This window comes from Procambarus clarkii, chromosome 60, assembly GCF_040958095.1.
Source record: "Procambarus clarkii isolate CNS0578487 chromosome 60, FALCON_Pclarkii_2.0, whole genome shotgun sequence".
Taxonomy (NCBI): Eukaryota; Metazoa; Arthropoda; class Malacostraca; order Decapoda; family Cambaridae; genus Procambarus; species Procambarus clarkii.
Window position 1 is genome coordinate 12,045,280 of NC_091209.1, and position 14,255 is coordinate 12,059,534.

Below are 14,255 nucleotides of genomic sequence, written 5' to 3' on the forward strand. Positions count from 1 at the left end.
GTGCCTAATCCACCAATTATGGTGCCAAATCCACCAAATATGGTGCCTAATCCACCAAATATGGTGCCTAATCCACCAAATATGATGCCTAATCCACCAAATATGGTGCCTAATCCACCAAATATGGTGCCAAATCCACCAAATATGGTGCCTAATCCACCAAATATGGTGCCTAATCCACCAAATATGATGCCTAATCCACCAAATATGGTGCCTAATCCACCAGGCTATATCATTCCTCCTTTGTTTCAATGCCTAATCCAACTATCAATTCATCCTCCCCGAATCACCGATACATTTTTGGGATGATTGAGGCTGTGAGACGATACATGTGTCTCCAAGGACCAAGAGAATGAATGTGTCCTCCTCCCCTTGTTCTCATGTGTTATAAGGGCGATTAATGATTGATAAAGATTAAACCACCCAAGAGGTGGCACGGGCATGAATAACCCGTAAGTGGTGGCCCTTTTGAACCATTACCAGTATCAAGAGCTGATACTGGAGATCTGTGGAGGTGCAACTGCACCCTGCGTGACGGGAGATGTCTCCCGTTTATAAGGGCCGAGAGAGAGAGAGAGAGAGAGAGAGAGAAGATTAAGCCACCCAAAAGGTGGCTTGGGCATGAATAGCCCATAAGTGGTGGCCCTTTTGAGCCATTTCCAGTATCAATAGATGATACTGGAGATCTGTGGAGGTGCGACTGCACCCTGCGTGACGGGAGATGTCTCCCGTGTATAAGGGCCCCTTATACCTGTGCTTTATAAGGTGAGGGTAGTGTACCTCACCTAGTACTCACCTAGAGTAGAACGTGAGGAATAAGGTGTAATGGGTGGGGGGGGGGAGATCAGTTAAATAAAGGTAACTGGAAATTTGTAACTTTGTAATCATAGCAAAATTTAAGGCACTGTATTACAACCTCGGTAAGTAAGGTAAGGGTAAGGGTAAGTAAGAGGGTAAGTAAGACCTTCACTCACCCCTACCTCGGCCGAGGGGACCGGTCTTAAACCTCACTTTATCCAGTTAAAAGTTGGTCGTTAATAACGAATACTTAAAACCCAGAGTTCTGCTATAGTCTTCAGTCCACTCCTTGTGGTCTTAGACGTTTGATAACCTTAGATACTACACACACGAGGACTGTGTACAGGCCCCTTGCAAACTCAAGATCTTCCAATTTTAAACTCAAGATCTTCCAATTTTAAACTCAAGATCTTCCAATTTCAAACTCAAGATCTTCCAATTTCAAATTCAAGATCTTCCAATTTCAAATTCAAGATCTTCCAATTTCAAACTCAAGATCTTCCAATTTTAAACTCAAGATCTTCCAATTTCAAACTCAAGATCTTCCAATTTCAAATTCAAGATCTTCCAATTTTAAACTCAAGATCTTCCAATTTCAAACTCAAGATCTTCCAATTTCAAACTCAAGATCTTCCAATTTCAAACTCAAGATCTTCCAATTTCAAATTCAAGATCTTCCAATTTCCACCAGCAACCCATATAACAATAACAATTAATTAATTATTGGTTGGATCAATCAATTAACCATTAAATCCTTGAGGGTTAATCCCCGGTGAATTGAAAAGGGAGGGATGAATTTACGTTAAGTGTGGATTGAACTCGAAAACCAAGGGAATATATCTGATATTAAATAAGAATCGGCTAAAATGCACAAATCCACAAGGGCTCTCGGACGAGGATTCGAACCTGCGTCCGAGAGCATCCCAGACGCTGTCTTAATCGACTGAGCTACGACATGGTAGCACAAATCCCTTGTGGATTTGTTCATTTGATGCATCACGCAATTGTGATTTATCTGTGTGATTAATAGATTAGACCTTTTCTCCTGCTTCCCAGTTAAAAAAGTTCCCTTTGACTCCTCTAGCTTGTGGTCCAAGTGAACCATTTGCTCTAAGATCTATAACTTCTAAAACCAGCTTAGATAGTTACACGAGAGTGATAAGAGTAAGACTCACCTCTGCCACGGCCGAGGGCATCGACCCGGAAGTTAGTGTGACCCGTCTCCCCGTCGGTAAGTTGACCCAGGCCGCCAGAGAGCCAGCCGCCCTTACGTGACCCGTCGTAGGTCAGGTCACGGAGGTTGTTGTCCCCCCCTCGGGGGTCACCCTCAGGCATCGTGTACGACACCAGTCCATCTGCAGGAGAGAAGGTTGTTCTGTCGTTAGTGGGAGCCCGGGAGGGTAGTTCTGTCGTTAGTGGGAGCCAGGGAGGGTAGTTCTGTCGTTAGTGGGAGCCGGGGAGGGTAGTTCTGTCGTTATTGGTGGTCAGGGAGGGTAGTTCTGTCGTTATTGGTGGTCAGGGAGGGTAGTTCTGTCGTTAGTGGGGACCAGGGAGGGTAGTTCTGTTGTTAGTGGGAGCCGGGGAGGGTAGTTCTGTCGTTATTGGGAGCCAGGGAGGGTTGTTCTGTCGTTATTGGGAGCCAGGGAGGGTAGTTCTGTCGTTATTGGGAACCAGGGAGGGTAGTTCTGTTGTTAGTGGGAGCCGGGGAGGGTAGTTCTGTCGTTAGTGGGAGCCAGGGAAGGTAGTTCTGTCGTTATTGGTGGTCAGGGAAGGTAGTTCTGTCGTTAGTTGGAGCCGGGGAGGGAAGTTCTGTCGTTAGTGGGGGCCAGGAAGGGTTGTTCTGTCGTTATTGGGAGCCAGGGAGAGTAGTTCTGTCGTTTGTGGGGGCCAGGGAGGGTTGTTCTGTCGTTATTGGTGGCCAGGGAAGGTAGTTCTGTCGTTATTGGTGGCCAGGGAAGGTAGTTCTGTCGTTATTGGTGGCCAGGGAAGGTAGTTCTGTCGTTATTGGTGGCCAGGGAAGGTAGTTCTGTCGTTAGTGGGAGCCAGGGGGTAGTTCTGTCGTTATTGGTGGCCAGGGAGGGTTGTTCTGTCGTTATTGGTGACCAGGGAAGGTAGTTCTGTCGTTATTGGTGGCCAGGGAAGGTAGTTCTGTCGTTATTAGGGGCCAGGGAGGGTAGTTCTGTCGTTATTAGGGGCCGGGGAAGGTAGTTCTGCCGTTATTGGTGGCCAGGGAAGATAATTCTGTCATTAGTGCAGAGCAGGGAAGGTAATTCAGTTATTAATGCGGGGCCAGGGAAGGTAGTTATGTCGTTAGTGTCTTCATATAAACTTCACCTCTTGAATATATAATGGGTCAATAGGCTGCATCTAATGGGGTAAAACAAAGATAAATGGCAATATAATGGAGACGTTGAGTTATTTAAGGGTTCAGTCGCCACAGACGGCTAAATTACTATACTACACCATCAAGGAAGCTCCACCATGCTTATCTTACTACCAACCCTCCGAAACACTACGCTACAATGTAGCGGTGGGACTCACCAGTGTAGCGGCAGCCGTAGACCTACGCTACAATATAGCGGTGGGACTCACCAGTGTAGCGGCAGCTATAGACCTACGCTACAATATAGCGGCGGGACTCACCAGTGTAGCGGCAGCCGTAGACCTACGCTACAATATAGCGGTGGGACTCACCAGTGTAGCGGCAGCCGTAGACCTACGCTACAATATAGCGGCGGGACTCACCAGTGTAGCGGCAGCCGTAGACCTACGCTACAATGTAGCGGTGGGACTCACCAGTGTAGCGGCAGCCGTAGACCTACGCTACAATATAGCGGTGGGACTCACCAGTGTAGCGGCAGCCATAGACCTACGCTACAATATAGCGGTGGGACTCACCAGTGTAGCGGCAGCTATAGACCTACGCTACAATATAGCGGTGGGACTCACCAGTGTAGCGGCAGCCGTAGACCTACGCTACAATATAGCGGCGGGACTCACCAGTGTAGCGGCAGCCGTAGACCTACGCTACAATATAGCGGTGGGACTCACCAGTGTAGCGGCAGCCGTAGACCTACGCTACAATATAGCGGTGGGACTCACCAGTGTAGCGGCAGCCGTAGACCTCCACCCTCATGCACACTGTACGGGGGTGGTCGCTGTAGGGCACAAACCTCACCCTGGCCGCTATAATGGGTGGACTCAACTGTGAGGTCTGGGCCAGGTACGTGTTCGTGTTCCCTTCCAGTAGCTGTGGGAGAGTGGGAGAGGTGAGTGTGGGAGAGTGGGAGAGGTGAGTGTGGGAGAGAGGGGGAGAGGTGAGTGTGGGAGAGAGTGGGAGAGGTGAGTGTGGGAGAGTGGGAGAGGTGAGTGTGGGAGAGAGGGGGAGGGGGAGAGGTGAGTGTGGGAGAGTGGGAGAGGTGAGTGTGGGAGAGAGGGGGAGAGGTGAGTGTGGGAGAGAGGGAGGGGGAGAGGTGAGTGTGGGAGAGAGGGGGAGAGGTGAGTGTGGGAGAGAGGGGGAGAGGTGAGTGTGGGAGAGAGGGGGAGGGGGAGAGGTGAGTGTGGGAGAGTGGGAGAGGTGAGTGTGGGAGAGAGGGGGAGAGGTGAGTGTGGGAGAGAGGGAGGGGGAGAGGTGAGTGTGGGAGAGAGAGGGAGAGGTGAGTGTGGGAGAGAGGGGGAGAGGTGAGTGTGGGAGAGAGGGGGAGAGGTGAGTGTGGAGTTTGAAAACACAGACATCTGTCCCTATTAATTCCTGTCATGCAGATGGACCATTCGAGGCTAGATCCTTGCCTAATACCTACACCATGAGCACGGAACATCACAAAGGATATGTTAGGAATTGGGAATACAAACTCCATGTGTAGAGTTCTAGAAGTCAGACTCTATCTCCTGGGACCAGGTTCCCTCAAACATTTCATCAAACCCACCTCCGAAACCTATATATCTTTCCCTCATTCATAGTGGCTTTGTTTACACTGGTTTAATAGTTAACGAGCATCGAAACTTGAAAACCCAAGGTTGTTATTTTCTTATAAACAACCCTGTAGTGCATTTATTGTTTGCAATAAACATCAACAAAGCTGCATTGATTGAAGAAAGATACACAGGTTTCGTATATATATTTGATGAATCCTATAGGCCCTGGTATTAAATTATTTTGTATAATGGTTTATATGAATTATAATTATGTAACACCGTTATGGATCACGATATATCATCAGTGACATCACGGGCTCACCATAGCCCGTGCTACTTGGAACTTTTTGTTCCAAGTAGCGAATCTTAAACAACAACAACAACAACAGTGACATTTGCTTGAGGTCTTTAATACTGTGAAGGGTTATTAAGTGATCTATTGACCAATTTAGTGACCTAAAATACACTTTATTTCTGTACAAAGTCCAGGACTAGACTATACTTGTTTATTGGGCAGTATACTATTGTAAACTGCTAGAGTATACACACTGAGAGCAGTATACACCTCTCTTGTGTATACAACCTTGGGTATTGGTGGTATTAATGACTGGGGGGAGTGGGGGAGTGGGGAACCACTGGTGTAAGGGATACATTTTTAAATTAACGAAAATCATTGCTGGTGTTGATGAACTGGCCCTTGTTGGAACACCAGTGGACCATGCCGGACCACCAGTGGACCACACCGGGCCACCAGTACTCACCTCCTCGCCACGACCGTCGCTGTAAGTGGTCCAGTGGGCCATGCCGGGCCGCCAGAGCTGGAGCTTGTACTGCTTGGCGAACTCTCTGCCCTGACCGTTGCCAAACCTGCCCTGGACCTCGACCTTGGTGACGACGTGGACGCCGCCGAGGTTAACCTCCAGGTACTGGAGGCCCTCCTGGTACACCATCTCCCTCGGGCACCACGCCCCTCCTCCCACCTCCACGTGCGCCCTGTACCCAACAAGAAAATATCAGTAAACAGCAAAATATCCCTGCGGGCTCGCCATAGCCCGTGCTACTTGGAACTTTTTGTTCCATGTAGCGAATCTTAAACAACAACAAACAGAAAAATATCACAATAACGTGATATATTTCTGATCAAATCTTTGGAGCAGGGCAGAGGGCTCGAACCTGCGGCGTGATTTGATCAGAAAATGTTACACTAACATGGTATCAAATTTAAATACAGTTTGTCGTACGGCCATTGGGCAATTAGCCTCTAAGGGGGTTGTTAAGGTCATCACTAGGACTTATTGACTAACCAGCGAAGATATATTAGATTTGTATATAGATTATTAAAGTAATCTTTAGATTATTAAAGTAATCTTTAGATTATTAAAGTAATCTTTAGATTATTAAAGTAATCTTTAGATTATTAAAGTAATCTTTAGATTACTTTAATAATCTTTATTAATCTTTATTTATTAGTAATCTTTATTTATTAGTAATATTAGATTATTAAAGTAATCTTAAGATTATTAAAGTAATCTTTAGATTATTAAAGTAATCTTTAGATTATTAAAGTAATCTTTCGCTGTATATGCACCTAGAAGCGGGCCAAATATTCAGGTCATTATACATTAAATAGGACCAGTACCCAAGGCTACCTGAGACATTCCTTCCTGGTCTGAGCTTCCAGCTGATTGACCAGAAGATTCGGTACCTTGACGCTAATTGGTCAACAGCTCTGGTATGTTGTCTGTGATTGGCAAGTAACCCTAGTACAGTGGCGGTGATTGGTCAATTACTACTCAAGAGCTTTTTTTTTAACATTATAATTGACTGTGTTTATCAACTGCTTTAGCGAATTCAGTAGCGTGATTAATTTACAGGAAACGTGTCAATATAAACAGCCTGATCGATAAGAAAATGTAAATGGAAAAAAAGATCTTCTTTGAAGACTCAAAACTTAATTTGAAGCAAGGCAATTGAAGCAAATGAACTGCCTCACACGACTCTCCAAGATACAATGTTGACATTGGAGGTTGTCCTCACCTGCCATAGATGGCGTTGACGGCGGCGTCAAAGTAGGAGGAGGCGGAGATGTGGTCGTCGGGGATGGCGCCCGACTGCATCCCCAGCGCAGCATCACACTGGCCTGGCGGGAGATGAACCAGGAAGCTAATTATCATGGGATACAACACCTGAGAGATGCCCCCTAGTTCAATAGTTAGAAGCAAAAAATAATGGAAAATTCTCTCTCTCTCTCTCTCTCTCTCTCTCTCTCTCTCTCTCTCTCTCTCTCTCTCTCTCTCTCTCTCTCTCTCTCTCTCTCTCTCTCTCTCTCTCTCTCTCTCTTTCTCTCTCTCTTTCTCTCTCTCTTTCTCTCTCTCTCTCTCTCTCTCTCTCTCTCTCTCTCTCTCTCTCTCTCTCTCTCTCTCTCTCTCTCTCTCTCTCTCTCTCTCTCTCTCTCTCTCTCTCTCTCTCTCTCTCTCTCTCTCTCTCTCTCTCTCTCTCTCTCTCTCTCTCTCTCTCCCCCCTTTTTGTCATTAAATTTTACAGCAGCTAAAACTATTTCTTGTGTCTTTACTGCGTCTGACAGCATCCCTTAAGGCCAGCTATAAAGTCCGGGAGTATTATGTGTAACTGGAGGCAAGGGTGAGAGAGAGAGAGAGAGAGAGAGAGAGAGAGAGAGAGAGAGAGAGAGAGAGAGAGAGAGAGAGAGAGAGAGCCAACCAGCCTCACAAACACCTACACACACACACACACTCAACAATCTTGAGTTTCCCCTTTACGCGAGACACTTGATCGTTCAAAACACCATTTAGAGCTCAACAAAACACCAATTAGCGGAGGCAGCGTTATCACATCATACCACTTAGACCAGTGTCCCCCGCGGCCGCCGGGGCAGAAAACAGGGAAGGAGGAGCGCCGCTCTGCACATCAGAAAACGAACCTGTGTCTCTCAAAATGGTCTCTTGACGTGTATAAATCCTGTTAGTCTCATTTTTTTTATCATAAAGGTTAATAACTGTTTTATTGACTCATTTTTTATCATAAAGATTAACTATGCTTTATTGCATTATCGATTTGTTGATGTAGAATGCTGAGGGTATGCAAATTTGTATAACTTCATGGTATGATTGGTTTATATTGTCTAAAATTAACTATTATTTTACTATATAAATTAACTATTATTATATAAATTAACAATTTTTTATTATATAAATTAACAATTACTATTATTTTTATCTTCATGATAATTTTTTTTTTTTAATCTTTTTCTTATTCATTCGTCCTGTTATGATGCTACTGCATTTAGTGGGGCAGGTAGCACAGTAGTCTACGTTCTCAACTCGCAATCGGTGAACCCGGGTTGAGTCCCCGGGCAGAGCAGAAATAATTGGGCAATTTTCCTTCCACTCGATGCCGCTGTTCATCTAGCAGTAAAATAGGGACCCGGGAGTTAGACAATTATTGTGGGGGTTGTCTCGAGGGACGTTACACCTGATGCTTCTGTTCACCTTTCAGTGAAATAGGCACCCGTGGATTAGGCAACTGTTGTGGGGAGGCAGCTGTTTGTCTTGTTGCTTTATTAGCCTTCTTCCCTCTCCCTCCCCCCCCCCCGTCCCTCCCTCCTCTCCCTCAATGTCTCTCATCCACCCTCCACCCTTCTCCCTCCCCTCCCCCCCACACACCTCCACTGGAGTAGAAGGTTATTTAGATCTTAATCTCCTCGGCAGCTACTTACCCTTTCTCTTCCTCACTCGTTCCTTATATCTTATTCCTTCTCCTCCGATTCTCCTCCAGCCTCTTTCAATCCGTTTTCCACCTTCCAATTTTCTGGTTTTCTGTCTCTGTCTGTCTCTCTGTCTTTGTCTCTCTCTCTGTCTCTGTCTTTCTCTATCTGTCTCTCTCTCTCTCTCTCTTTCTCTTTCTCTCTCTCTCTTTCTCTTTCTCTCTCTCTCTCTCTCTCTCTCTCTCTCTTTCTCTTTCTCTCTCTCTCTTTCTCTTTCTCTCTCTCTCTCTCTCTCTCTCTCTCTCTCTCTCTCTCTCTCTCTCTCTCTCTCTCTCTCTCTCTCTCTCTCTCTCTGTCTCTGTCTCTCTCTGTCTCTCTCTCTCTCTCTCTCTCTCTCTCTCTCTCTCTCTGTCTCTGTCTCTCTCTGTCTCTCTCTGCCTCTCTCTGTCTCTCTCTGTCTCTCTCTGCCTCTCTCTGTCTCTCTCTGTCTCTCTCTCTCCCTGTCTCTCTCCCTCTTAATTCCCCTTCCTTTCCTTCTTTCCTCTCACCCTCATCCCTCCCTTTTCTCGTATATTCTCACTCCTCTACTTCTCTCCCTCTCCTCCTCCTTACCTTCCGGTGTAGACAAGACCAAAACGAAAGTAGATGTTAGTTTTTTTTAGTAGATGCTTCTCTTCTACAGTCTCATCTACTACATGTACACAGGACTTGGAAGCACAGTAGTCTACGCGCTTGGCTCATAACCAAGAGACCAGATTTCAATCTCCGGGTAATACAGAAACGATTGGGCTCGCTTCTTTTGACCTAATGCCACTGTTCACCTAGCTGGTCAATTGGTACCCTGGGGTTATAGGGAGGACCTACGTACGTGTACGTGCAGGCTTCCTGTCCCCGAGGTTGTGACTGTAGTTGTGAAGATCTGTGTCTCCATGTTTGGTCTACTTATAACCCATAAGCACAACATTGCCAATAACTTCTTGTATTCTTAGAGTAGCTTCTTGTATTCTTAGTGTAGCGTCTTGTATTCTTAGTGTAGCGTCTTGTATTCTTAGTGTAGCGTCTTGTATTCTTAGAGTAGCTTCTTGTATTCTTAGTGTAGCGTCTTGTATTCTTACTGTAGCTTCTTGTATTCTTAGTGTAGCGTCTTGTATTCTTACTGTAGCTTCTTGTATTCTTAGTGTAGCGTCTTGTATTCTTAGTGTAGCTTCTTGTATTCTTAGTGTAGCGTCTTGTATTCTTAGTGTAGCGTCTTGTATTCTTAGTGTAGCGTCTTGTATTCTTAGTGTAGCGTCTTGTATTCTTAGTGTAGCGTCTTGTATTCTTAGTGTAGCGTCTTGTATTCTTAGTGTAGCTTCTTGTATTCTTAGTGTAGCTTCTTGTATTCTTAGTGTAGCTTCTTGTATTCTTAGTGTAGCTTCTTGTATTCTTAGTGTAGCGTCTTGTATTCTTAGTGTAGCTTCTTGTATTCTTAGTGTAGCGTCTTGTATTCTTAGTGTAGCTTCTTGTATTCTTAGTGTAGCTTCTTGTATTCTTAGTGTAGCTTCTTGTATTCTTAGTGTAGCTTCTTGTATTCTTAGTGTAGCTTCTTGTATTCTTAGAGTAGCTTCTTGTATTCTTAGTGTAGCTTCTTGTATTCTTAGTGTAGCTTCTTGTATTCTTAGTGTAGCTTCTTGTATTCTTAGTGTAGCTTCTTGTATTCTTAGTGTAGCTTCTTGTATTCTTAGTGTAGCTTATTGTATTCTTAGTGTAGCTTCTTGTATTCTTAGTGCCCTCATGGGCCTATTGGTGCTCAAGCGGTACCGTCTAGACTCAGTACCGTCTCCGTCTAGACGGGTAAACAGTGTTTAGCAACACACAATCACCAGTTGATTGACAGTTGAGAGGCGGGACCAAAGAGCCAGAGCTCAACCCCCGCAAGCACAACTAGGTGAGTACATCTTTAACAATCTGGAGATTTACTACAAGGAATTAGGAACAATGAAGTGAAGGATAAGAAGTTAGATGGTCTAGAAGTTAATTACTAATTGTTTATAACCTCTTATCCTCCTGACGTATTTTGACGTAATGTCCCGTTTTCTATTCGCGGGTGTTCGGTTAGGTTAGGTTCGGGTAATTTAGTGCATCATTTTAGAGACGTTGTGAATGATGGAGAGGACAGGCTGGTTTATCAACTTTTCCACTGACAAAGCGACAAGATTATTTAGGGAAGGGAGGGAGGGAATTATCAAGCCATTACGACTATATAGCACTGAGAAGGGGTCAAGATAAGGATTTGGGATGGGACGGGGGAAAGGAATGGTGCCCAAGCACTTGTGGACGGTCGGGGATTGAACGCCGACCTGCATGAATCCTCCTGAGACATCGATGTGTTTAACCCATGTTTCTGCGACTTGGTCAACCTACTCGGCTCGCAATATTCTATCCTCAGCCATTCTGGATAGCAGTGTGGGGGTCTCCACTGTTCGCTAGGCTTGCCAATAATACTCATAGAATCCCCTTAAACAGAACTACGTCACAACATCAACGTATTGTGACATCAACATGTTGCAATGTTTTAATCATTGCAACAAACCGTTTCTTCGTAGATATGATGAAGTTGGATCAATTATAGAGCCAAGAAATATATGAGATAACACATTTCTTGTCCTGTACACAGGAAAGCTTCAATCGACTTCAATCGACTTGTGAATGGTCCAGGACGGACCGAAACGTCGTCGTCCCTTCAACTTCTAGTGTGTGGTCTGGTCAACATAGGAAAGCTTTATACAAAAAGCGACTTGGTTTCTACTGTTATCCTGATAACAGGATGACACGAGGCTTCTCTGAAAGATTTCCTAAAGCTCTTATAAGGAAGATATCATTCGGAAATTACATTTAATTTCATCTTGCTGTTTCTCTCTCTTGTGTTGTTGTTATCACTATCTGTTCTTTATGATCTTTCCTTGTGTTTTATTCCTCGTATCTCTCTTTCTTTTCTTTCTTCACTTCCATGCTTCATTCCCTTTTCTTATTTCTACTTACTCCTTTTTCTCTCTCCTTAATCCTGTTTCTTTTCCTTTCCCGCTGATCTTGTGTTCCTTCTCTGCCATGTTATTTCCCTTTCTCCCAAGAATTCCGTTCTGTTCCATCCCTTCCCCCATCCTCCTCTTCCTCCTCCTGGACTTCCAACTCTCCCTTTCCCGTATAAGGAAGGGGAGACGTCCCCTTCTGCACCTGGCGGAAGTCTTCACCAAGAAAGTGAATCACTCTGGAGTATACCTGGAGAAAGCTACGAGAGTTCTTCTACTCCCCGAGCCCGGCCTGAGGCCAGGCTCTACTTGTAATAACTTGGTCCAACAGGCTGTTGCTTGGAGCGGCCCGTAGACCCTCATATCCACCACAGCCTAGTTGGTCCGGCACTTCTTGCAAGAACTTATCTAAGTTCCTCTTGAATTCATTCACCTTTGTTCCAGCAATATTACTAATGCTTGCTTGGAGGGTGTTGAACAGCCGTGGACCTCTGATGTTAACACAGTGTTCTCTGATTGTGCCTATGGCACCTCTACTCCTCACTGGTTCTATTCTGCATTTCCTTCCGTATCTTTCGCTCCAGTATGTTGTTAGTCTATTGTGCAAATTTGGAACCTGGCCCACCGGTATATTTCCATGTATATATTATTTGATACCTTTCTCGTCTCCTTTCCAGAAAGTTTATTTTAAGAGCTTTTAAGAGTCCCAATAATTTAGGTGTTTTATCGTGTCTATGGGTGCCGTATATGTTCTCTGTATTCCCTCTATTTCAAAGACCTCTCCTGCTCTGAAAGGGGAAGTGAGTACCGAGCAATACTCAAGACGGGACAGCACCAGTGATTTCAATAGTATTAGAAGTGGTGTGGGATCCCTGGCTTTGAACGTTCTCATAATCCATCCTCTCATTGTCCTGGCCGCCGCTATATTTGCTCGGTTATGTTTACTAAATGTCAGGTCGTCAAACATCATAATTCCCAGATATTTTACTCAGACTTACTTATATTTACCCAGAAACTCTGTAGGTTTCGAGAGAGAGAGAGAGAGAGAGAGAGAGAGAGAGAGAGAGAGAGAGAGAGAGAGAGACCTGTACCCACCGGTGTAAGAGAGAGAGAGAGACCTGTACCCACCGGTGTAAGAGAGAGACCTGTACCCACCGGTGTAAGAGAGAGAGACCTGTACCCACCGGTGTAAGAGAGAGAGAGACCTGTACCCACCGGTGTAAGAGAGAGACCTGTACCCACTGGTGTAAGAGAGAGAGAGACCTGTACCCCCCGGTGTAAGAGAGAGAGAGACCTGTACCCACTGGTGTAAGAGAGAGAGAGACCTGTACCCACCGGTGTAAGAGAGAGACCTGTACCCACTGGTGTAAGAGAGAGAGAGACCTGTACCCCCCGGTGTAAGAGAGAGAGAGACCTGTACCCACTGGTGTAAGAGAGAGAGAGACCTGTACCCACCGGTGTAAGAGAGAGAGAGACCTGTACCCACCGGTGTAAGAGAGAGAGAGACCTGTACCCACCGGTGTAAGAGAGAGAGAGAGAGACCTGTACCCACCGGTGTAAGAGAGAGAGAGACCTGTACCCACCGGTGTAAGAGAGAGAGAGAGACCTGTACCCACCGGTGTAAGAGAGAGAGAGACCTGTACCCACCGGTGTAAGAGAGAGAGAGACCTGTACCCACCGGTGTAAGAGAGAGAGAGACCTGTACCCACCGGTGTAAGAGAGAGAGAGACCTGTACCCACCGGTGTAAGAGAGAGAGAGACCTGTACCCACCGGTGTAAGAGAGAGAGAGACCTGTACCCACCGGTGTAAGAGAGAGAGAGACCTGTACCCACCGGTGTAAGAGAGAGAGAGACCTGTACCCACCGGTGTAAGAGAGAGAGAGACCTGTACCCACCGGTGTAAGAGAGAGAGAGACCTGTACCCACCGGTGTAAGAGAGAGAGAGACCTGTACCCACCGGTGTAAGAGAGAGAGAAGATAACAATGCAGGGGTGACCACACCAGACGACCGTCACTCCCCAGTAATGTCCGTATTTGGCTCAGATCAAGAAAGTACAGCTACGAGTCCCTCCACATCCACCCGTCTTGTTGTTGATGCTCAAGCACTTGTCTGTCGAGTACCTTGTTGCTCAAGCGCTTGTCTGTCTAGTGTCTTGTTGCTCAAGCGTTGGTCTGTCGAGTGCCTTGTCGCTCAAGCGGTGGTCTGTCGAGTACCTTGTTGGTCAAGTGTTGGTCTGTCGAGTACCTTGTTGCTCAAGCGGTGGTCTGTCGAGTAACTTATACTCACCAGGTAAAGGATAGACAGTGAGTATACTCACCAGTATGAATCACAGACAGCGGGGTATACTCACCAGGTAAAGGATAGACAGTGAGTATACTCACCAGTATGAATCACAGACAGCGGGGTATACTCACCAGTATGAATCACAGACAGCGGGTATACTCACCAGTATGAATCACAGACAGCGGGATATACTCACCAGTATGAATCACAGACAGCGGGGTATACTCACCAATATGAATCACAGACAGCGGGGTATACTCACCAGTGTGGAGGCTGGAGGCGGGATGAGGAGCCAGGCCAGAGATGAACAGCATCATCAGCATCATCAGGAGCGGTGCTGGAGGCGAGGAAGGTGGTGAGGAAGGCATCATACAAGGGAGACACCTCACACCACCACCACCACCATCACCACCTCCCTCAGCTCACGCCAACAAGCTTAAGAACTTGTCCAGGAAGCCGGTCGGCCGAGCGGACAGCACACTGGACTTGTGATCCTGTGTTCCTGGGTTCTATCCCAGGCGCCGGCGAG

The 14,255-nt window shown here is 46.0% G+C and overlaps 1 protein-coding gene across 2 annotated transcripts in view; it reads right to left on the reverse strand.

Moving 5' to 3' along the window:
• The window catches only part of LOC123767034 (discoidin domain-containing receptor 2), a 33,095-nt gene that overhangs the window by 17,988 nt on the left and 852 nt on the right, over positions 1 to 14,255 (reverse strand). For both annotated transcript variants that reach the window (XM_069307503.1, XM_069307504.1), the window contains 5 exons: positions 13,989 to 14,255; positions 6,751 to 6,853; positions 5,475 to 5,706; positions 3,901 to 4,048; positions 1,974 to 2,153 (listed from right to left, as the gene is read on the reverse strand). The exon at positions 13,989 to 14,255 is cut by the window's right edge. In XM_069307503.1, the coding sequence (XP_069163604.1) occupies positions 1,974 to 2,153; positions 3,901 to 4,048; positions 5,475 to 5,706; positions 6,751 to 6,853; positions 13,989 to 14,097 (772 nt within the window). In that variant the 5' untranslated portion in view covers positions 14,098 to 14,255. The remainder of the gene's footprint in view (positions 1 to 1,973; positions 2,154 to 3,900; positions 4,049 to 5,474; positions 5,707 to 6,750; positions 6,854 to 13,988) is intronic.